General features: G+C 37.5%; 1 protein-coding gene across 2 annotated transcripts in view; it reads right to left on the reverse strand.

Moving 5' to 3' along the window:
• The window catches only part of EDIL3 (EGF like and discoidin domains 3), a 272,911-nt gene that overhangs the window by 190,868 nt on the left and 58,164 nt on the right, over positions 1–23,879 (reverse strand). For both annotated transcript variants that reach the window (XM_085213568.1, XM_085213567.1), the window contains exon 2: positions 1,785–1,913. In XM_085213568.1, the coding sequence (XP_085069694.1) occupies positions 1,785–1,913 (129 nt within the window). The remainder of the gene's footprint in view (positions 1–1,784; positions 1,914–23,879) is intronic.

Consider the following 23,879-nt stretch of genomic DNA (forward strand, 5'->3'; position numbering starts at 1 on the left):
AACCCATTTCACTGCCATTTTATGGACAGTGTGGTATGTATTTGTAGGACAAACTTAAACCTTTCAAACATTCATAAACATAGCCAGCAAAAGGATGGGAAATAGGACTCAAGGGCTGTTTCTTGGTGGCTATATCAAGGAAAAAAAAGATATTCTTGAGCAAATCAAATGTTAGGTAATAACCAGCTACTATATCGATGCTTTTCAGACAGAGCAAGTTCAATAGATGTCTAACTACTCCAGTATGTTGGTAATTCTCTTTGAGGAACTATTACACTTGTTTCTGGGAAACTCATGCCCAGAGGAATCATATTCCACCCAATCCGCTATAATTAAAATTGCATTGTGGAGACCTAGGAGTCACTTCTAGATCAACTGAAGTGTCACTTTTAGAAAAGATAAACAACTGTGGGATTCTGAATCAAGTCCCGCAAGCCATATCTCATGACAGAGAGGGACAATACTTAGCCTTTAGAAGAGTGTCTTCAGATATACCTGAATAGCCTTGTTTATTAAGAAATGAAAACTGCATAGATTTAGGAATGCTACAGTGTTATGTAGATGCTGAGTCTAGCTCCGAGAGTTTCAAGAATATTTGTAGGAGTGAGTGCTCTCAGTTGTTGGTGTTGCCTTTTTTGCTCAAGGTTAGTGTCCTACAGGACAGCTGGCAGAAACAAAATGTGTGAGCTCTACTCAGCTGTCACCAGCCAAAGTATGTTAGTGTAACCTAGGCTGATAAATTACAAACATTGACATAAGATGTGAAATACTTGAAGGGCTGTACTGCTTTCAAATACTTTGGCTGTCAGCAAAAGAAACGTACAGAGGGCATGCAAAGCCTTCAGACAAGAAGTAATGCCACAGAGCCTCCACTCTAGCTGCAGTGTTATTTTCCTAATAAGAACAAATATGATAGACAATTCCATCTCCTTAGTGAATTTTACCCTTCTATGCTAACTCCCACAACTACACCAAAGATATATGTAGAAAATACACCTACATAAACTTCACTGTCTAATATTTTGTTCTGCTTTGTGAACATTTACAACTTCAGAAAGACATAGGAGCCTGACCAGCTTGCAGCTCTTATACTCTTCTGAGAATGACTGAATGGTATAATGAGCTGTCTACCATCTTTTCCCTTGCACTTTCATTTTTTTTCCTTTAAGTTTTCTTAAAACGGACCCCTGAACTGTTGGACATTTTAGAGCTACTATTCATATTTACATTCACTTTTAGTCATAAGCACATCATCATAATACATTTGACTTGCAGCCTATGTGCTCATCATCATTAACTGTAACTTCCACCTTGATAATTGTTTTGAAATTCAGATAACCGGCTACTATATGTTATGTTAATCTCTCCTACATGGTTTCTGTAACTTTACTTCTTTAACTAATTGCTCTTCCCTGACTGGCCCTAGCCATTAAGCTATTAGAAACCAAACTTTCAATGATCACTGACATCAGCAAGAGTGTATACCAAAATCTCTAATTAGAATGTTCTTTGAGAAATGTTGGCCCCTTTAAATTACCATTACGATCTTTTCTGTTTTTGAAGCAAAGAACTAAACTTTTCTGGATGAATATGTTTTGCAGATAGACCTGTAAGATGCATGTTAACAACTTATTAGTTACAATATAATTATTTATGACACAGAACAACAGTAACAGTGCAAAAACCACAACACTACACAAAAAGGAGTGGACAAAATCACTGGTCAGTTAACCAGAGATTCACAAGGTATTCACACCATTCCATCAGTTAAAGTTTGCACTTACCAACCTCCACAACACTAGAACAGTTGGGATCTGTGAAGCCTTCAGGACACTCGCATGAATAAAAGTCATCATTCAGCCCTGACAGACAGATGCCACCATTTTTGCAAGGGTTGGAGTCACACAAGTCCCCTGTGGGTTAAAAGAAGAAAAGATTCTCTTAAAAAACTCTGCAGAAGTTATGCACAAGTTCTAAGTATAGTAGACTGTGATTCAGAATGGAGAGGAATGGCTTTGGTTATATTATCTTCTGTTTCAGATATATGAACTCCTAAATCAGGACACATAAGGCTCAGGCATGCCACAGTACTGCTGTGCATGGGCCATAGCAGTTAGGCCAGCAGTGTGCTTTTATGTTGATTTTCTATCAGTCACTGGAAAAATCATCTGTACGTAACTTCAGGATAAAGTTCACCAGTAGAAAGTAAAGCCACTGAAGTATTTCGAGCTACATAATTCTAATGGTAAGGTTGCATTCAATTGATGATGTTTAATCTGGAGCTCTACAGTCAAACTGTGCTTCCAGAAAGGCTTTCACTCCACACAGAGACCTATCAACACACCAGCAAAGATTTGGGCATTCACAGATGTCCAGTGTTCCTCCACTGGTCCACTCTACATCCCAAGCAAGTTTACAAAGTTCTTCCACAACTCATTTGTTCTGATTGCAGAGTGAATCAGTCAGTCACAAACAAAACTGCTCTGCTTCAAAACCATGCCATGCTATGAACTAGCTATGCTTCAAGATTTCTTTGGACATGACCAGCACAGGCACATCAGGTAGTTTCAGTCTTCCTAAATAAGGCCAAATGAGCAGGTTTTGCTAATCATTTAATTGTTTTTTTTTGATGAAGACAGCTTCCTACATCAATTAGTATCAAGGCAATCAAAAGCAGAAAGATGTAAACTTTGGAAGATGTACCACAGGGCAGCTTCATATGTTCAGCGCTTGAATGCGTCTTCAATACTACTATTATGTGCAATACATTATCAAATAGTATTTGAAGCTGCCTTCATGAGGAAATATAAAAAGAAGTGCCTGTCCAACTCTTGCAACTCCTCCAATACCCTGAGAGAATCATAGCTTCTTGCAGTTCCAGAAATATGCTCAAATACAGGATTGAATCAGCTGAAAACATTTTAAATACTTGTTTTGTCACTATGAGATCTGTTCTAATGTTTGTGAGTGAACAGCCCTGTGGATAGCTTCTATTTTCCATCAAAACAGGTACCTAAACATGATGCATTTTACATTTCCATTCAGGAAGAACAATACGTGGTAATTTTGTGTCCATTCTCCAGTCAGATAATTGGAAGCAGTCCCAAAGAATGCCCTTTGTGCGACTTAACTTTGTACTTTTTCCTCAGAACTTTAAATACACATTTAGATGACTTTTTTTTTTTTAAACTATCACAGACTTCATCTTGTAAGCCAGATTAGTGAGATCTATTTCCATACTTTAATTTCACAATATAACGTGACATAGCATGACATAAACCATGGAAATACAAACCACAAAGCTTAATAGCAGATCTCCAAAAGCGAATTTCCTAACATTTAAATGTATTGCGCCAAAATGTAGTACTACCTGGTACCTCAAATCTTCTAAGTATAATTATATGGTATATAATCCTGCAAGTAAATCAAAGTCATTGCTGCTCAGAAATGCAAATATATGTTTGTTTTTTCTCCAAATAATTTTATTTATTACAAAACTGCACCATTTTCCAAGTAACATATTCTATTTCAGAATGTTGTTGTTGCTATTCTACAATATGCTCAGTATCATTTTTAGAAATACCAGCAATTTGTGCACTTGTTTTGTTCTGCAACAGTTTTGCAGATACAACTTTAAGCAACATCTACAGATGGGCAATTATTAAAATCTAAGGAATATATTACTTTGTATATTTCTTGAAATCAAAAATTTGCCTTTTGCCGTGCAACTGTAGAAAGAAATATACAAAATTCATTTTTATGTCAGTAGTAGTAACATTTTGTATATGTTTTGGGCTACAGTAATAGTGAGGCCCAGAACATTTCCTACACCTCACTGGCTCACAGACAGCAGATCAATGCCTCATGCATTGTCTAAGAATCACTTAAGTAATTTAACTGATGTATGAAACTTTATAAATTCTACACATCTGTGGAAAAAAAAAATCACTTGTTTTTTTTATTGATTGTTAGTTTTTTAAATTTCAATCTGTCAACTTTAAATTACCTTCATTACAATGATTTGTCATACATCTATCTTCTTGATATTAATACATATATCTTGAATATTGTCCAGCTAAAGTTGACATACAGCTATTTGAAAAGAATCAACAGCATCTTTCTACATCATATGACTACATCATTTTCCTCCCTCTCTGAATCTAAACAAGTCGAGACTTCTCAGCTCAGTGCTCATTTCATTATTTGGTCTGCCACGGATGTTTGTTTTAAAATTCATATGACTTAGGCATTTTAGTCATGAAAAAATAATCACTATGAACTGACTGCTCTGAAAACTATATTCCCTTGGCTTTAATTAAATAAATAAATTAAATAAAACCTAGAAGGGAAACACTTGTTATGTTAATCCTTATGGATATTCTCATTAAAATGAGAGGGAACACATTTATTAATTTTTTCCTGACTTCTTGTTCCCCTGATCTCATTTATGCAACATGAAAAAGAATATGAAAGATAAAAAGATAAACCACTGTATTCATCTGTATGTTTTATATTGATTGACAAACCAAACAAGTTGTTAATTTTCCAATGCAGTTCTAGAATTTGCAATCACCCACTACAACCACAGCATTTATGCTAAGCTGTGTTGTTTCTATTTTTCTGAAAATTTGTGTGGGCTTTTTAAATCTGAACTAATCTGACCTACAATTTAGAGGTAATAAAGCTGATGTTATCCTCTAACAGTAATTTATTTCCATGTTCAGGAAGTAAATGCATTAAGCGCTCTTCTCACCCAGCCATCTTGACCCAAATTCTGCTGTCAGTTACTGGTATGAATTTGTTGTTGCCATTAAATTATACAACAGAAATAAAAAGAGTGCAGCATACCTCTGAAGAAAATTGGACTATCAAAAAGAGTGAACATAAACAATAACATAAGCAGTGAATACAAAAAATATTTTTGGAAGAAATCCTGACTTTTGTGAAAATAATTTCTATCTTTATTCAGAGATGATCACTAAACAAAGAACGCTGAACTCTCTACACATATTGAATAATTTACAGCAAAATTCTGTTAAGTTTTAATAAATGTTACATGTAAGAAGTATTATTACTAGTGTTTGTATTCACTGCTTATGTCTCCTACTTTTCACGTTTTTTTTTTTCTCCAGTGGTAGGATCTGGTATTATTGGGTGCATAACCACCATGGTCAGCTCAGGACTAACATCCTATCTGTACTTTCATGGTCACCCAGGTGTCTGAAAATTCATGGTCACCCAGGTGTCTGAAAACTCTCACAAAGACACTAAAATATCTAATATCCATGCTCTCAGGGAAATGCAACATTCAACTTTTCGGTCCAGTTATCAATGACATCAGCTATCAGTGGATCTATACAAGAAAAAATCTTAACTGTTTCTAGTCAGTTTTACAGTAGGATTACAAATGGCATATGCTTTTGTTTCATGTTACTGTTTTAAATGACCGTTTGTCTAGAGTGTGGCAAGCTTAGTTTATAACATTTTTGCTATTTTATAGTTGAGTTAACAAGTAATGAGCATGCAACTCCTCCATAGCTTCTGGAAAAAAATCACTGGAATGTCAGAACATCTGCAAAGACTGTCAAAACAGATAAAAAAAACACAATAACAATTTTTGCAACCCTGTATCATTCATATAACACTAAAGAGGGAAAATACGTACTCTGGACACCAATGGTTGAAATAAAATCAGCATGACATCAAATATGATGCTTTCAGAGAATCATATGTCTGAGCAAATGCACAGAAACAAGCAAGCAGTATTTCTGCGTAAGACTAGACATAAAATCTCTGCAAACTTGCATGTTCAAATTAGTAAAACTCACTTAAAATGTTAGTACTCTTATTTATGACTTAGTGCTTGTGAAATTGTGCAGAACAAAATAAATGTCACCTTTGAATCAACAATATTCCCCTCAATTTACATTTTACACCTCTTGAGAGGCCATTTATACTGAAATATTGAACACTAATTTGTTATTCTACTCACTTTGATGTACAGGATTTGATTTTAAAGGCTCTGCACTTACGAAAAAAAGCTTATATGTGTGCACTTTGTTTTAAGAAACTGATAAAAGGATTTGTTACCATAAAAGTACTGCGTTGCACATGACACAACCTTTAACACAACAGTAGTTTCAGAATTTAACCACAGAGTCACTGTAAATGGGAATAAAATAAAGGGAAGAATTATATCCTTAGAGCAATTCTTGCATTACTGTACTTTGAGCTAGTACATAGTGAAACATAATACACTGTTTGCATGAAATTTTATAAATTAAACAGACACATTATGCAAAATACTGCTATTTAAAAACAAAAAGTCAAAAACAACATGAAAAGAAAATCATAGCATGCATTATAAAAAGAAATGTTACGAAAAGGGTCCAATAAAAAATACAGGTATGAAGTAAAAATAATTCATAATTTTTCTGTGTCTGGCTAAACACGCACTTTCTATTATGCAGCAATTCAAGCATTAAGGTAATGTCCCAGCTGTGCATGAAAATTTTTTTCTAAAAGTACTGCTGCCATTATTTCATTCTAGGGAATCTCTCAGACTGTAAATCTTACAAGGTCAAACTTCTGAGATTTGGTGCAAGATGTATAGAACAGAACTAAGGAAAATAAGTTTGCTTCTCTACAAAACTGCCCAAACTCACAACCACTCTGAATTTACTTTTTCTAGGGTACCATTCTTTGAAGTTTCATGTTTTATGTGTAGGTATATAAACCATATAGGTGTATATGTATAGTTCTTTCTTTTTGCATGACATCCTGCATGGATGAGTTAAAATTCAAATTATGTCAGAGTGCATTGGACTGAGGAGCAAACACATATTTAAGTGATCAGATTATGCATTTTCAGGATTTGCTCTTTTTTCCTCACATCTTCACCTTTTAAAAAACATTCTTAAGGCAAATAAATCTTGGAATCATTTGTCCATGCTGTCTTTGGAAATCATGATTGATTAAGAATAAAAAAGCAAGACAGAAAGAATAAAATGAAGAACAAAATTTCGAGTACATACTCGAAATCAGTATTTTACTGAAGAACTCTCACTCCTTCTCAAAACTCAAAACTCAAAACTCATTAAAAACATACAACAAAACTGAAGTAAAAAGGTTAAATTGTCATTCTCTAGTAGCAATTAGGCTTGTCTGCCTGCTTCTGTCCATGAAGAATAACTCAATTAGTGACATGATTTAACTCGTATTAAATGCCATCACTGAGAAACCATTCTGTAAATCCACGCTACTTCCTGACATATCTTCACATAACCATTCTCAAGCCACACTCTTTAAACAAAATGCTGAATGTATGACACGCTCCTTTCCACAAGCAGGTATCCACTGGTGGAATAACAATTGCAAAGGATTTGACAAACTTTACGTTTCCATATAGAGCACTTTTGATCCTGTAAGACTCCATAAACTGCTATATGAAGCTCTACTGAATAGTGCAATACTTTGCTTGACAGCAAAGGACAACTTGAAAGAAGGAATCCAGCTGCTGTATATAAATAATGCAGCACATCATGATGGTAACAGTTAGCCCATCAATCCTTGACAAGAACAGAAATTCAGAGTTTACGGATACAAGTTTTCTGATATGAAGACTAAAGAACATGCACTGTGCAAACCAAGAAGTACCATCCACAACCATAGGCATGCATTAATTTGTAAAGCACTCTCAGTTGTTTTGCTGTAAAATTACATAGTTCAGTCAGTTACCATTACTACTTGTGAATCAACTTGCTATCACAGGTCACTAATGACTGCAAATGAGAAAAGAAAAAAGAATCACTCTGTCTGTTCCTGGGACACATCTATTTGGCAAAAACTCGGGTACAGTGCCATGAATCAGGGACAGGAGAAGCATCTGAAGCACTACTCACAAATTCATTAGCCTGAAATGATTATAATTTTCTTCAACTACCTTTTAATACATAGAATGATAACTGTTATCATTTCTGGCAGAAGTGCTACTGTAAGAAACATCTGCTTGAAAAAATGAAAAAAAAACATGTCCTAAAAAAAAAAAAAAATCACATGGACACAGATCACAGATTTCAGAACTGGAAGAAAAAACAGTGAAAGAAGAAAGGCAGTGTGTTTTTGGGAACATTTTCTTCTGTAATTTAAAAGCACAGCATATTCTGTGAAATAGAAAGTATGAAAAAGCATCCTTATTTGTCATTTGACATCCTGTACATTAAATATACCCATTAATGTATTATATTATATATATATATATATTATATTATATTATATTATATATTATAATGTATGCATTATATACTGAAGTAGTGAGATTTAGAAAAATTTACACTGAAGTAAGCGTAATACTGCAGGAGTCCATGGAGATGCAGACACCCATCAAAACAAAAGGCATGACAAAACTGGGAGGTAAACAGTCACAAAGGTAATGAATGTTAGGAGCTCAGGGTGCTACTCACAGATGTTTTTGGATAGGTACACCAGCCTTTACCAGTATGCTACATAATAGTGCTACGGAGCTGATGCATTTGCTGACACCACTCATAGGGAGAACTGGACCCTTGTTCTTACCTAAAACAAGAACTAGTTTTTTATTCAATTCTCTATACTTCTACATGAAATATAGCTTATTTTAAAAGCTCACTCTAAAGAAATAAAATGAATAGCTACTCCCTTTCATGAGAACCGAACTTGTTACCAGGAAGAAATCTCCAGTTGGCACCAAACAATAAACAGCCCAGAAAATAACCAGTCAATAGAAATTTTGTCTCAGGGTAGTACAAATGAACCTCAGTCTTGAACCCCAACAGAGCACCTAAACTTCAAAAGAAGATTGAGAAATTACTTGCTAACACTAGCAGATTCATGTTAAAATCAATTTTCAGAAAAAAAGCTTTAATAGCTTTCTGATTTACAGAATCATCTGTACAGTGTTCAAGTTCAAATCCATTTCTCCACCACTCAACCACTATTGAAGCAGAACAATAAATCATATTAAAGACACACCTGTGTAGAGATGCAAAATGTGAACAAGAGAACAGATGAGCTCTGCAGTTCTTTTAAGGAACTTGTAAACTACTACTCAGATTCAATGGTGAGGCAGCTAATTTGCTTTTCCTAAGGTGAAAAGAGAACTTTTTATCTCTTATTATTTGAAAGAAAAGTTGAAATTTTCTAGATGTCTGTAGTTCAGGTGCTTCTATTCTGCCTGCTTGCTATGCTGATTTGGTTATTATGCAGGAAGAAGGTTCAACTAACTCCTAACTTCAATATTCATGTCAGATTGTTGGCACAGTTTCAGAAAATAGATAACTGGGTATTGCATAATCAGAGAATCACAGAAGCATAGAGGTTGGAAGGGACCTCTGGAGAACATCTAGTCCAATTTCCTGCTAAGGCAGGTTCCCTACAGTAGGTTATGCAGGAAAGTATTCAAGTGGCTCTTGAATATTTTCAGAGGACACTCCAACAGCTTGTTTCAGTGCTCTGTCACTCTCACAGTAAAGAAATTTTTCCTCCCTGTGTTCCATTCTGTGCCCATTGACCCTTGTCCTGTCACTGGGCACCACTGAAAAGAGTCTGGCTCCATTCACTTGACTCCCACCCTTCAGATATTTATAACCATTGATATTTACAACCATTGATAAGATCCCCCCTCAGTCTTCTCTAAGCTGAATAGTCCCAGGTCTCACAGCCATTTATCATAATGGCAGATGCTCCAGGCTTCTCATCATCTTTTAGGTCCTCTGTAGGTCTCTATCCAGTAATTCACTATCTTTCTTGAACTAAGGAGCCCAGAACTGGACTAAGTTCATCAGATGTGGCCTCACTGGGGCAGAGTGAAGGGGGAATCACCTCCCTCAACCTATTGACTACAGCATTTTCTAATGCATTTCAGGCTACCACATGCCTTCCTGGCCACAAGGGCACACTGCTGGCACACGGTCAACCTGTAGTCTACCAAGAGACCCAAATCCTTCTCCACAGAACTCCTTTCCAGCAGGCCAGTCCCTAACTTGTACTGATGCATGAAGTTATTATTCCCTGGATATAAGACGCTACACTTACCCTTGTGGAACCCCATTAAAGTTCAAGTTTCCGTCCCAACCCTCCAGCCTGTCCAGGTCTTGCTGAATGGCAGCACAACCTTCCAGTGTGTCAGCCATTCCTCCCTGCTTTGCATGATCTGCAAATTTGCTGAGGCTACCTTCTATCTCTTTGTTTAGATCACCGTCCAGATGAAGACGGTGAACAAGACTGGACCCAGCACATACCTTGGGGAACACAGCTTGTACAGGTCACCAACTAGACTCTGTGCTGCTGGATCACAACATTCTGTACTCTTGACAATCAGCCAGCTCTCAGTCCACCTCACTCATCTATCCCAGACTCCCTAAGCCTATCTACAGTGACATTATGGCAGTGTCAAAAGCCTTGCTGAAATCAAGGTGCACAAGATTCACTGCTCTCCCCTCATTTTCTGAACCTGTTATGACATTGTGGAAGACTAATAGGTTGGTCAAGCATTATTTTTCTGTTGGTGAATCCATGAATCCATTGTGAATGCCACTTCTCTTCCATTTACTTGGAAATTAAATCCAGAATAGGTAGTCTCATAAACTTTCCATGGACAGAAGGCAGGCTGACTGGCCTGTAATTTCCCAGGTCCTCGTTCCTGCTCTTTTTGAAGACTAGAGTGACACTAGTTTTCCTCCAGTCTTCAAGCACCACTCCAATTCTCCATGACTTTTCAAAAACAGTACAGAGTGGTTTGCTAAATACTTCTGCCAACTCCCTCAGCTCTTTTTGGAGCTCATGGATTTGTTTGTGTCAAGTTTGCCTACACAATCTCTGACCAGATTCTTCTCAACCAGAGAACTTCCCTTCTCCAGGCACTCTGGAGAGTATGGGATGCCTGCAGGTCAATCTCAGCCGAAAAGTCTGAAGCAAAGAAAGCATTCCATAAGTATTCCTTCTCAGAATCCTGAGTTACCAGGATACCCACCTCATTAAGCAGTGGGCCCACATTTTCCCTACCCTTCCTACTGCTACTGCTATACTTAAAAGAAGCTCTTCTTGCTTTCCTTGATCTCCCCTGCCAGATTTAATTCCAAGTGGAATTTAGCCTTTGTCATTACATGCTCGCATTCCCTGACAATATTCCCATATTTCTCCCAAGTGGTCAGACCCCTTTTCCAGATGCCATAAACTTGTTCCATTTGAGTTTTTCCATTATCTCCTTGCTCATCCATGTGGGTCTCCTATTACCTTTGTCTGATTTCAAACTCTTATGGATGCATCAATCTTGAGCTTGGAGGAAGTGGTACTTGAATGTCACCCAGCTTGCTTAGGCCCCCTTACCTTTCAATATTATTACCCATGGGAAAGCTCAAAGTAGGTCCTTGAAAAGGTCAAGCCTGGCTCTTCTGAAGAGAGTGTTGGAATCCTACTTATTACCTTATTTCTTGCATGTAAGATCCCAAACCCCACTATTTCATAGCCACTGCATCCAAGGCTACCTTCAAAATGCACATTCCCCATCAGTCCTTCCCTGTTCTTATAAACAAGACCCAGCAGCACACCTCTCCTCTTTGGCTCCTCCACTATCTGCGTCAAAATTATCTTCCACTATCTTGACTGTGCATGCCTGCTGGTGTTCCTTTTCCAGCAGTTATCAATGCACTGAAGCCCCCATGAGAAACAGCGCTTGTAGTCATGTGGCTACTTCCAGATGTTTGTAGAAAGCTTCATCAACTTCATCCTCCTAATCAGGTGGCCTGTAGTACACACTCACAATCGTGTCATACATATTAGTCTGCCCCTTAATTCTCACCCTTAACCTCTCACTTGCTCATCATTCATTCCTCGGCAGAACTTGATACATTTGTGTTGCTCTCTCACATAAGGAGCAAATCCATCACTTCATTGTTCTGGCCTATCTTTCCTAAAAAGCACAGCAAGGAAAATAGCAGTATCGCTAATGCCAAATATCCAGATCTGAATTTGATGCAAAAATTTACAAAACATAAATCTCAGAATTAAAAAAAAAAAAAATAAAAAAAAATCATTATTTTATCACAGGTCTCGTGGAGGTTGAGGTGGTTGTTTGTTTTTCTGAAAGCCTCAGGGATCGAGACTACACTTACACACTATAAACAGTACCTGCAGCTTGTATCTGTGAATTGGGACTGCAAAATACTCCTGTGAAGTAGTCCTAAGTATTTCTTTAAATTTTAGTTTTTCTTGCCTAGCCATCTGGGGAGATGCACCAGCTGATTTTCTAAAATCTAGGATGGCACTATGAAAACATAGCCAGATTTTTATAATCAGAGAATTTTCATTAGAATATCACATGTAGGATTTTGCTGAAGCATTAATCCAGAGTGAAGATAAAGAGCTGTCTTAAGCTTTGGATTTAGTCTAGTAGTACAATACTGTAGAAGTGTGTCCCTACTTTCAGGGTTAGAATACAGTCCTCAAGTAATGCCTGCAGGGATTAATTTCTATCATAATAAATCCCCTCCTGCCTTAAAAAAATATAATCTCTCCCCTTTCTAAAGGTCTACAGCATGAGCTACTTTATTCATTTGAATGTGAAAGAGCAGTAGGTCACTGTACTTCAGCCTCTAGTGCTACAGGCTTTGCAAGCATCTGAAAGCTGACAATATGAAATACAAGTAGAAATAGAAAACAGCTTAAAAAGGAAATTCTCCTCTCTTTTTTAGGTTGCAGAGAGTTCATTTCTATGTCAAGTGTCTCTTCGGGGAAAAAAAATGAACTTTTCCTGTCAATTCAAATCATTATTTGTAAGAAATGGATCAAAAGTGATTAAAAGAGGAGCGTGATTATATAATGTATTTCTGAATATTTTTGCAATTTGTGGAAAAGATTTTGTGCATACACTGCGATGTGGTTTGGGGAATGACACCACACACTGAGAGACTGTTTCACTGGAGGAAAAGAGATGTGTTCCCCTATGCTGGCTGACCAACACTATCAGTTTCAGATCACATCCAGCCTCTGCTGACAGAAATGACACTTCCCTATGCAAGCAGGGAAGTAGATGAATGCCTTTAATGCATATACCCAGACCCCTACCAATACAACCTTTCATAACATAGTTGGCAAAAAGCAGGCAAAAAAACAGTACCCAGGTACTCCTCATATACATGTACTGGCCTTATGCAGCAAGGATTCTGTAGTGGGGGTGCTGCAGGGATGTTCTGTGTGAGCAGAGCCGAGCAGTGCTCCACGATAGCAGAGCAGCTCCAGCTGCTCCAACAGGGACCTGCCACTGCCAGCGCTGAGCCGTGTGCCATGCTGGGTGTGCTCTGGGAGAGCAGAGTTAAGGGAGGAAACACCAGTGTATGACAGCAGCTGGGAAAAAGAGGTGAGCACCGTGAGAGAAGCGGCCCTGCAGGCACTGAGGAAATGCAGGAGGAGGGCAGGAGGTGCTCCAGGTGCGGAGCAGCAGCTCCCTACAGCCCAGGAGAGGCCCGTGGAAGAGCAGGCTGTACCCTGCAGCCAGGGAGGAGCCCCGGTGCAGCAGTGGGTGAGGCCTGGAGGGGCACAGCCCATGGACATCCCCCAGCAACATCCCAGACCAGAGCTGCAGCCTGAGGAGAGCAGCCCGTAATGCAGCAGGAAGGCTGGGAGAGCTGCTGCCTGTGGGGATCATGAAGTGACCTGAAGTGGCAGGGGCACAATTTCCATGAAGAGGCAGCAGAACCAAAGCATGGTGAACTGACCCCATTTCTCTGAACTGCTGAGGGTGAATACGTAGAAGCGGGTGTACATGGGGAAGGTGTTTTTAGTTCTTACTGCTCCTGTTTATTTATTACTATCTGTTGACAATAAATTACATTAATCTACCTATGCTGAGTTAGTTTGCTTGAGACAGTATTTCGTGAGCAATCTCCCTGTCCTTACCTCAATCCTTGAGCCCTTTTTTACGACACTTTCTCCCCTTGTTCCTTTGAGGACATGGAGTGAGAAAGTACTGTGGTGGAGTTTAGCTGACTATCAGTGTGAAACCACCACAGCACTAATCTGATTTCAACTGTCAGTCATGTCAACAGACTTACCCACCAGTCATCAGCATGTTAACCAACCAACCAGTAGATCTGCACCTGTTCAGATTTACAGAGTGATCAATGGTTATGAAAAGGGAGAGAATAAGAGCTTAAGCGGAGAGATTCTATACAAGGCACTTAGGTCAGTCTAGTATCTCTCCGTTAAGTTGTGTTTTGCTCAATCAAAACTTTCAGAAACACAGCAAATCACGATGTGAATATATTATCATTTCCAGTTACTTGTTCTTTGCTTTCAAAGCTAATCAGGAATTATCAGTGGTATTTTTCAGTATACTACTCCTATTTCATGCTTTTTTTGCAGATCTCCTGATATAGATTTAGGTATTTCCCAGCAAAAGGACTTTCTGCAAAAGAACAAACCACACCAAACTAAAACATACTCTACTTGCTGAACAATCACTTTTAGATTGTTAAAATCTTTCTGATTTTCTTCCTTTCTTCTTCTTACCTTTCATTTATCCTTTTTGTGCCCCACCATCTCCGTGGTTCATTATTTAAAACCACCAGAGTATGTGTGAATGTAGATATACACACACATAAACTTAGCTCCATGCTTTCACTTGCACTATATTTATGGAAATAAGAATGTTTTCTTTTCCTTTTGCTCTATATTTGAAAAAATTAAGGCACTGGTTGCTAGGCAATTAGTAGTTTCCTCAGTGCTGGCAAATTTATCTTTTCTTATCCAACATAAATCCAATTTTGAAAGCTGAGCAATTAAAAAGCCATCATTAACTGTTTTTAAAACTCATTACATTCATTATATCCTTCTATCTTCACTAGAATGGTATAATATAATACACTATGAATTCTAAACATATTCTTATTACCATTTGGAAAGAATTCACCATCTATCTCTAGTTCTATTTTTTTTATACATACACTTAAATAGTTTACTTGGCCACATTTTAAAGTGCCAGCAGTATTGGAGAAATGGGTGCCACTTAATATCCCAAGTTAGGTAGCTAGCTAAAACGTAGAACATGCAAATACATTACACACCAAAATTTAAAAAAAATACTCTAAGTACCAGCTGCATACATGAAAGCCCTTAAATATGTCTCATATACACTAAATATATTCATTTATATTAAAACATATACTTTCATCTCCATCAGAAGTTTGAAGACCTGTAAGAAAAATGCAGGAATATTCTGTTTTCAATTAATACTCTAAACTGGAAAACATATTTGAAAACAGGCCACCTGAAGCAGCTGGCATTGGCTATGTATGAATTTTAAAACGGTGGGCAAAGCACAAGTGGATCAGTATTTCAAAGATTTCAGTGCTCAGGCTTCAGTATCTACATTATATGAAGCTTGTAGATTTTGTTACAGATTTAGTACCCGAAAACCAAGTCATTGGATCAGATCCTTGAGTACGTAAAGGTCTTAAGGGGTATTTGGTATCCATGAGAGCAGAGCTTGTAGTCTGAAGTCCTCAGAAATTAATGTAGCTCACACATACCAGAACCACTTTGCAGAGTGAGTTGCAGAGCACCTGCAAAGCAAGTACTGGATTTGGAGGCAATCATGTGATTGCCTTCCAATGCTCTCTGGCATGCTTGAAAACTATTTTAAAAGAAATGCAGGCACTAAATACACTTTCCCATTGAAGTTCTTCTCCAGCAAGCTCGTCCCTTATACATTACTAAAGAGATGAAAGCAAATATTTGCAAGTTTCCATTGTTACAACTGCCTGATCTTACTTCATTTCACTTCCTGCATTTTTATTGGCTACAGAAATGCTCAAATCCATCCCCATAACAGTTCTGTCACACAAAAATAGAAATGTCACCAGCAGAGATACAACAGTATTGCTGGTTTTCATCATTTTCTTTCAGACTCTGTAAGACAGTGATGCTACCGAACACATTCAGAATAATAAATAGGCAGTGATTTGATATGTGCCCCTCCTGTGAAAAATATGAAATAATAATGGCATTAGAACTGTCAGCTACAATAAAGAAGCAATTTTGTTTATTTCAGATGATGTAGCTAGCAGTAACATTAGAGCTTCGTGGATGAATGATGCACATTCCTTTGATAATTTTTGCAAAAAATCTCTGGAAAGATGTGCGTATATATTGTTTAAAATATTTGGGTAGACTGCCCAGAAATAAAATTTGAAATTCTGCACATGTAAAGACTCAGGTATAGATTGTACTGCATACCATTACTGTAAATATTCTTCTTTTGCTAACTGTCCCTAAATACTATATAAAATTCCAGTAACCAATATATCAAAGAATTACAAAATGGCTTGGAATAGAAGAGACCTTTAAGCTCACCCAGCTCCAACACCCTGTCGTGGGCAGGTTGCCCCCCACCATCTCAGACTGCCCAGGGCCCCATCCAGCCTGGCCTTAAGTGCTTCCAGGGATGGGACACCCACAACTGCTCTAGGCAGCATGCCACCACCTCACCACTCTCTGAGGAAATCATTTATTCCTAACATCTAACTTAAATCTCCACTCCACTTCTTCAGTTTAATACAATTCCCCTTTGTCTCGAAACAACCAAACCATGTAAAAATTTGGTCTCCCTCCTGTTTATGTTAACTTCAAGCATTGGAATGCTGCAATGAAATCTCCCTGAAGCATTCCTTTCTTCAGACTAACAAGCCCAGTTTACTCAGCATGTCTTCACAGCAGAGGTGCTCAAGCCCTCTGAGCATCTTCAGGTCCTCCTCCGGACATGCTCCAAGAACTCCACACCCTGAATCCCTAGGCCTGGACACAGTACTCCAGGTGAAGCCTCACAAAGGCAGAGTAGTGGGGGACAATCACCTCTCTCTCCCTGCTGGCCACCCTCTTTTGATAAAGATCAGATTCCAATACATATCTGTTTGGTACACTTTAACTAAATGCCCAAGGTAAGAACTAAATTTTCAACTTACTCCATGCAGAATAATGTGATGCAAAGACGGCCAGAGCTGTATTTGGCCAAATGTATACACCAGATTATGTAAAATTATTTGATGGCACATACATGTGTTTTGCCTTCTCTTGTGCTATTCATCCTACATGTTAAGCAGCCACTTGGCCTCCCTGCTCCACAGCTTTCCCTGATTACACAGCATAGATGACCACTCAAGCATTAATTGGTATACAAAACCTAAATGAAGTACGGTTGCAGCTTGAGAATACTTGAGTAAGATACGAATATACAGAACTGGGCAAAGTATTGAAAAAGGAAAGGAAAAATCTAGAAGTTTAGCTGAGAACAGCATAAATGAAAGACATTCACAAATATAGTGACTGAGAATATGATACTTCTAGTATAGTAAGTTCTAAGAGGAACCTTAACTATTAAGCTAAATAAATATGCTGTTTCAACAGGATTCTGAATACAGACAGATGTTTCTGTAACAATGTTTCTGGTTTGTCAGCCCAGGACAACCAAAATTTCTCATCTAGGGAACTGAAGTACACTACAATTGCTTGTACACTCAGGACCAAGTCATTGACCCACCCTTCAACATATCTGATAAATCAGAGGCTCAAAAGCATGTCTTTTGACATGTGGTGCTGAAAATAAAGCTGGTCTCTTATTCTGGTTTCAACTAGTAGCAAACATAAAAGGAATGTGTCGTGTAACTGGCCTGATATTTTGATTTATTCTCAGCTTTGCTTTACAAACTGCATCCAGGTAATATTAGCATGGCTAATTGCACACCGGATGTCCCCTGTGTATTGCCTGACTTGCAATCGTTGTTTTTCAGCATTTAATGCCTGAGTCCGCACGCATTTTTTAAAAATGCAGGACAAGGTAGACAATATAAACAAAAAAGGAGATATATGACAAATACCATAGTACTGAATATTATGAATATGTAAACACTGAATAATTGTAGTCCATAATAAAGGAAGTAATGCCTCTTAATTAAAATGTAGAGGAGAAAAGGGAAGAACAGTTATTACAGTTTTTAGGTTAATTTAGAGTAAGAAATAAGCCTTTGTCACTGTACATCTTTGTCTCCTGACAGTTTTCCACTTTCCTGAATCCCAACAGTTCTATACATAGAATGCCAGAAAAGATGACTCCAGAGTTTTTTTGAGTAAGAACACTGTCTCTACATGGATTTGTATGATGCTAGCTCCACACCAGTATAATATAATACTCATATCCACATCCACATATAAAGTATATAAATGTATGGAGTATGTAAATTATAAACAATATAATTCAAGTTCACCACCTCATTTAGCAAAAATTATTAAAAGAAAAGATTCCAGAACTGAAAACTATAATAAACAAACATAATTTTTCCAAAAAAGACTTTGTGCAGGTACAGTTTCTAAGTGGAAAAGTGGAAAAGTGGAAATTCTTAGAAAATTCATTTTTCTTTCTATAATCTCCAATCTCCAAAAGACAAGAGAATGAACAGTTTACTGGACAATTAAGTCTGAAATTAGAACAGTTTAAATTTACTACTTTTTAAAATGAAGTATTGCCATAGTGTGGAAACTTGCTCAAGCAATTGAACTGTTGTGGTACAGGGGATATAGGATTAAAAAAAGAAGTAATGTAAATTCTAAGAATACTGGTATTTCTGAAGAGAGCTCTGAGGGATATGGTCATGAACAGTCACAAATATGTAATTTACGGCTGTATTTAATAATTGTTCAGCTCTCAGTATTTATGGCAATTATTGCTGCTGAATTTGTATGAATTTTATTGAATTTGTTTCTTAAAAAAAAAAAATTATCTGAAAATGAACAATGATTTTGAAAGAAAATACAGTACTTTTTAGTACTTTATTGGGACATATTATAAGATAATGCTTCCAATACTGATAACAGGATTTCCTGGTTTGAAGTATGGCACACTGTCGCATCTACAAAGCCCTTCATTTTCAACCAGTCCACAGTTGCTGACACAGAAACGTTTTGCGGAATACCCACTTTTTAACAAGAACAGCTGCCCTCTCTCACATGTCATCACTGCTCTATCTGAAAACACTTTCTTTCAACTTATAATAATTTCTTCTCACAGAACACCCAGAAACTGAGCAGATAACAGTGATGATACTTCAGGCCAGTGTTGCTGATGTGCACTGACTGTTCAGTGGGGAATGATCACCACTGTTCTCCTATTCCCTTCTGACCAGGTACAACAACCAAATTCCAAACTTCGAACTGCATTTTTTCATGCAGTTAACTTCAGTTGGGTTTTCTCCTCCTTTTTTCCTCAAAAATAAAATTCAGATCACTTCCTCCTGTAATCACATGCCCTGGCTTACAAATGTTTTTTTTTATCATTTGCTGTTATCATCCAGTAATTTTTTCACACAAAAAGAGAACACAGTACTTATGGCACAAACAGGTGATTAGAGAAGCCTCATTATTCACTGACAGGAAATATAAAAGAGTTATTGCAGGTACATAAATAGATTGCTACTGCCTGATCCTGACAAACAAATGGACTAGCATAAAAAAGACAGATAATGCAATACAGGAGTGAAGTCTGAGATTCAATGTATTTCTTCTCAAAAGAAGCATTAACAGTAACTTGGAGACTCATTAGGGAGTTCATTTATTTCTCCTTGTATTTGTGGTTCTCATTAAAGAAGTCACCTATTTTTTTGTGTATGTGTGTATGATAGTTGTATTTACTGATGGAATTTTTAATGTCTTTTTTCCCCTCTGAGTACAAGCTTAGATTTTGTCAAAAAAACAAAAACAAACAAACAAAAAATCTGCTTTTGATCTGTCCTCTTCTCAAACACAAGTTATTGTTAATAGAATCACAGAATTGGTTTTTATTACTGTGGAATCATAGCACCATAGGATGGCTTAAATTGGAAGGTACCTGAAAGATCCAGTCCTAACCCACTGCCATGGGCAGGCTGCCCCCCACCAGCTCAGGCTGCCCAGGGCCCCATCCACCCTGGTCTTGAGTGCTTCCAGGGATGGGGCACCCACAGCTTCCCTGGGCAGCTCGTCCAAGTTTCTCAGTGCCCTCTGAATGAACAATTTCTTCCTAACATCTAACCTAGCTCCTCCCTGTTTCAGTTTAAAAGCATAATTAGTTTAAAACTGTATTGCTTCGCCCATTTCCGTATTACCCAGGGAGGCACTTCACAGATCAGCATCACCACTGCTTTGCTTTGATCTCGACCTCAAATTAATGTCCTCAAAATATTTCCTACAAAGCAGGCACAGACCACCACCTACCATGAGGTGCTCACATCTGCAGTCAGCTACCACTACATGACAAGGACATGATAACCCCTAAATCACATTTCTCCCCCATCTGAGCTCTAAACAGAGTTGCTTTGGGCAGGGCCCACAGCTGGGAGGCAGGCAGCACCATTACCCTGCCTCACTGCCGTCAAAAGCAGCAGTATGCAACGCACAGCCTTGGGGAACATCTGGAAGGATAAAAGCATTATTTGCATAACACTTGGTGCTCCTGCGGGTTTAAGGCCTAATAAATCTTCTGGGAAAGTTAAAAGCAGAACTCTTATCCACTTCCACAAAGCTGGATCAGGACACTGGATCCTTACGTCAGGAGCAGTTATACAACATCTTCTAACAAGATCAGCAGAATCGTTTGAAATCCAAATGCAACTTGCATTAATCTTGTGTGAGTCCAAAGTATCACATCTCCACTAATATAACACTGTTATTTTTGTTTCATGTTGTCAATATAAGCTTTCCCAATTGCTTAATTATATTGTATCACCAAAATTATTTTAAAAACAATTTATTTGTTTTTATTTCCTCACCATATGATTTCCATCCTTTCCTCCAATTTCCTATCTCATTTATTTTTTAATCCAGCAATGTTTTAACTGTGTTTCCCATTTCTCGTAAGTTTTCTATTAGTTCTTTCTTTTTTAGCCTAATTTATTTTTATTTGAAATTCATTCATTTGGCAGTTTGTGTTTGCTTTTTGATTTATACAACCTTTTATGATTTTTCCATTTGTTACTTATTTGCAACAGTTTTCTTGCTAAGTAGCTTGAAGCTATTATTTTCAAACTTCTAAGCTCTTTATCATGTTCTAGTCATGTATCACTGTTGTCTCAATATTAGCAGTGACTGTTGGGTTATTAAGACAGAAATTGCTGAAAATGCCTTCTGCTAGGCCTACTTAAATCAAACATGCAAGATACATATAAGATACACGTAATTTGAGAAATCAGCTAAGTACATTAATCCCCTAAAAAAAAGCCTGAGAAGGCTCAGACATTACATTGCACAAAGGTATTTCCTTATGTTCCCTGCTATGTTATTCAGAAGTGACTTAGATTATGACAGCTGCATCCAACATATCAGAATAGTTCACGTAGTTCAAGACAAATCACTTCAAACTAAGCTCCTACATGATTTCAGCATTTTGCAACTTGTTTTTTCTCTACACATTTAGCCTGGTAGAAGAGTGACAGGAAGACAAAATGAGTGTCCTTGCAACAGCCAAGCTATTAACTTTTGTAGAGATTGCCCAACAACACTGTCTGAAAACCTTATCTATTAAAAGCAATTTGCAAAGCATCACAATAGAATCTATCTCGAACATTTATAGATCAAAGACAGATCTACTACTGCACTGCACTAAAATTTTTTCTTAAGGCATGCTCTAATTAAGTAAAAGTAAGCATGAACTGAATTTGGTGAGAATCTTTGTCAGAAAAAAAGTCTTCCAAACTCAGGCAAAACATAAATTAGAATAAAAATGATGATCAGAAAGTAGTTAAAAACAGACAAAAACACAGAAGTATAGTACTCAAGTGCTGGAGACTTCTGCTTTCAAAACCACTAGCTGAAAATCACAGTTGTAAGCATTTCCTAAAGATCCTCACCTACCCAGTTGTGAAAAATTAAGTTTTATGAATTTATGCTTCCTGGGGTATTTTGTTCTCCACATTTAAATAAGGCAGTTATCAGTACCACCATAATCATCTACATCCTTATAAACATGTCAGATACAAAGTACGAAAGATACTGCCTGCTAGATCATGTTCAAAGCTTATTGATAAGATTTTTGTAAGAAATTTTCACCTTACTAAATAAATGTTTCAAAAAACTCAACAAAACACAAGCGTAGAACTACGTGTAGTTCAGTGTAGTACACTGAACGTGTAGAACACACATCTTTGTCTATGGTCAGCTTAAGAAAAACAAGTAAACAAAACTAAGAAAAAACTCTTACAATGTATGAGGTCTATAAATCTCTTTACCCCACAGGTAACTCATTCAACTTGACTGCTACCAGATCTTTAAATCCAGCTGACAGAACTGAAAGAAATGCCCAGGACAGAGTCAAGAATTATCAATACAGACTCTTGTATGATTGTGCCTGGCTCTGTGCAGCAGAATTGTGCTACAAACAACACAGAATTTGTAGATGTTAAAAATCCTCTGGGGCTTCCTCTGATGTCATCAGCTGAGCAATGAGAAATATGTAACCAAACAAACATGGAAAATTGAGAGTTTTCTTTGTTCCAGTGCTCCAGATACACATGGAACAAATCATCAAAAGGTGATAAGGGAAGCAGTTACAAGGGAGTAGATTCCATCTCTATTTCCAATTCTTACTGCAGCCACTGTGATGAAGGAAGCAGCAACTAACTCCCTACATCCATCTTTTAGTGGTAAATTAACTTCTTTTGCTATGCTATCCAGGCTATATGTAATGAAAGCTATAGATTTTCGTAAGATTAAATTGTGATTCTTCTCTTAAAATAAATTTGGAAAGTAGTTACCTTATGGTTTCTTTCACTGTTTCTTTTCCATTGTTTCTGTTGTTGTTGTTTGGTTGGTTTTGTTTTTTTGTTTGTTTGTTTGTTTGCCTGTCCTATGCTGTTATCCTGCACATCTGGGTTTCAAACAGATGAATTCTCTAAGTCAGTCATCTTTTCAATGACAGGCTACAGCTGAGTAGTGTCTGCTCTGGGAAGACCTCTGACCAAGTTCAGCCTCCGCAACAGGTTTAGGTGCCTTAGCAGCAGCCCATTGGTTTTGACCTCTAAAAGGCACAAACATTTGGACTACCTGAAGGCTAACCTCCAAACCAGGGCAAGCAGCCAACACATTCCCTGATGCATTGAAAGCTCACAAAGCTAACCACAGAGAGCAACAGTTCTACACAGACTACAAATCATCCTAAGACTGTACAGCACCTTCATAAAACATTCTTAAATGTTAGCTTCCACTTTTAGGTCTTCTGAATGGAAAGCATTACGATAATCCTAACATTTCAAAGACTTACCTGACTTCAAATGTAATCAGTTCCACAGACATCAAAGCGGCTCTTCAAAGACCCAACAGCCTCCTTGTACTGAGCAGCTTGCAGGATTCATGCTTCAGGGCCTGAGTACTGAACTAAAACCATAATTATAGGTACTCCTAAACTAAACTGCTGTTCAAGACAGATGACTACTTATATTTTTGAAATTACTAGCTCTTCAGAAATTTAGTATTTACTAGCATTTTGGTATGTAAGCCATTAAGTGTCTTCCCCAAATGTTTGGGCATAGAAGAGTGCTACATCCTTGCATCTCTCCCCTGCTAGCTTTAAATGAACCAAACTGTCAGAATCTGTAACAATTCACATTCAGCACCCATGTATCTAGTGTATTTTGCTCCTTTTAAGCTGGACTGCATTCTGAAGTTCATTTTACAGAGTAAAAGCAGTACTAGAATAACCTACTGGTAAACAGCATTATACAAGATAAATACACAGATACACAGATTAATTATTCAAAGCATCTCTAGATTTAGAACATGTCTCTCTGCTCCTGTCTGAAGAGGCTCACAAGCAATGTGTCTGTTTC

This window comes from Meleagris gallopavo, chromosome Z (genome assembly GCF_905368555.1).
Source record: "Meleagris gallopavo chromosome Z, MGAL_WU_HG_1.1, whole genome shotgun sequence".
Classification (NCBI taxonomy): domain Eukaryota; kingdom Metazoa; phylum Chordata; class Aves; order Galliformes; family Phasianidae; genus Meleagris; species Meleagris gallopavo.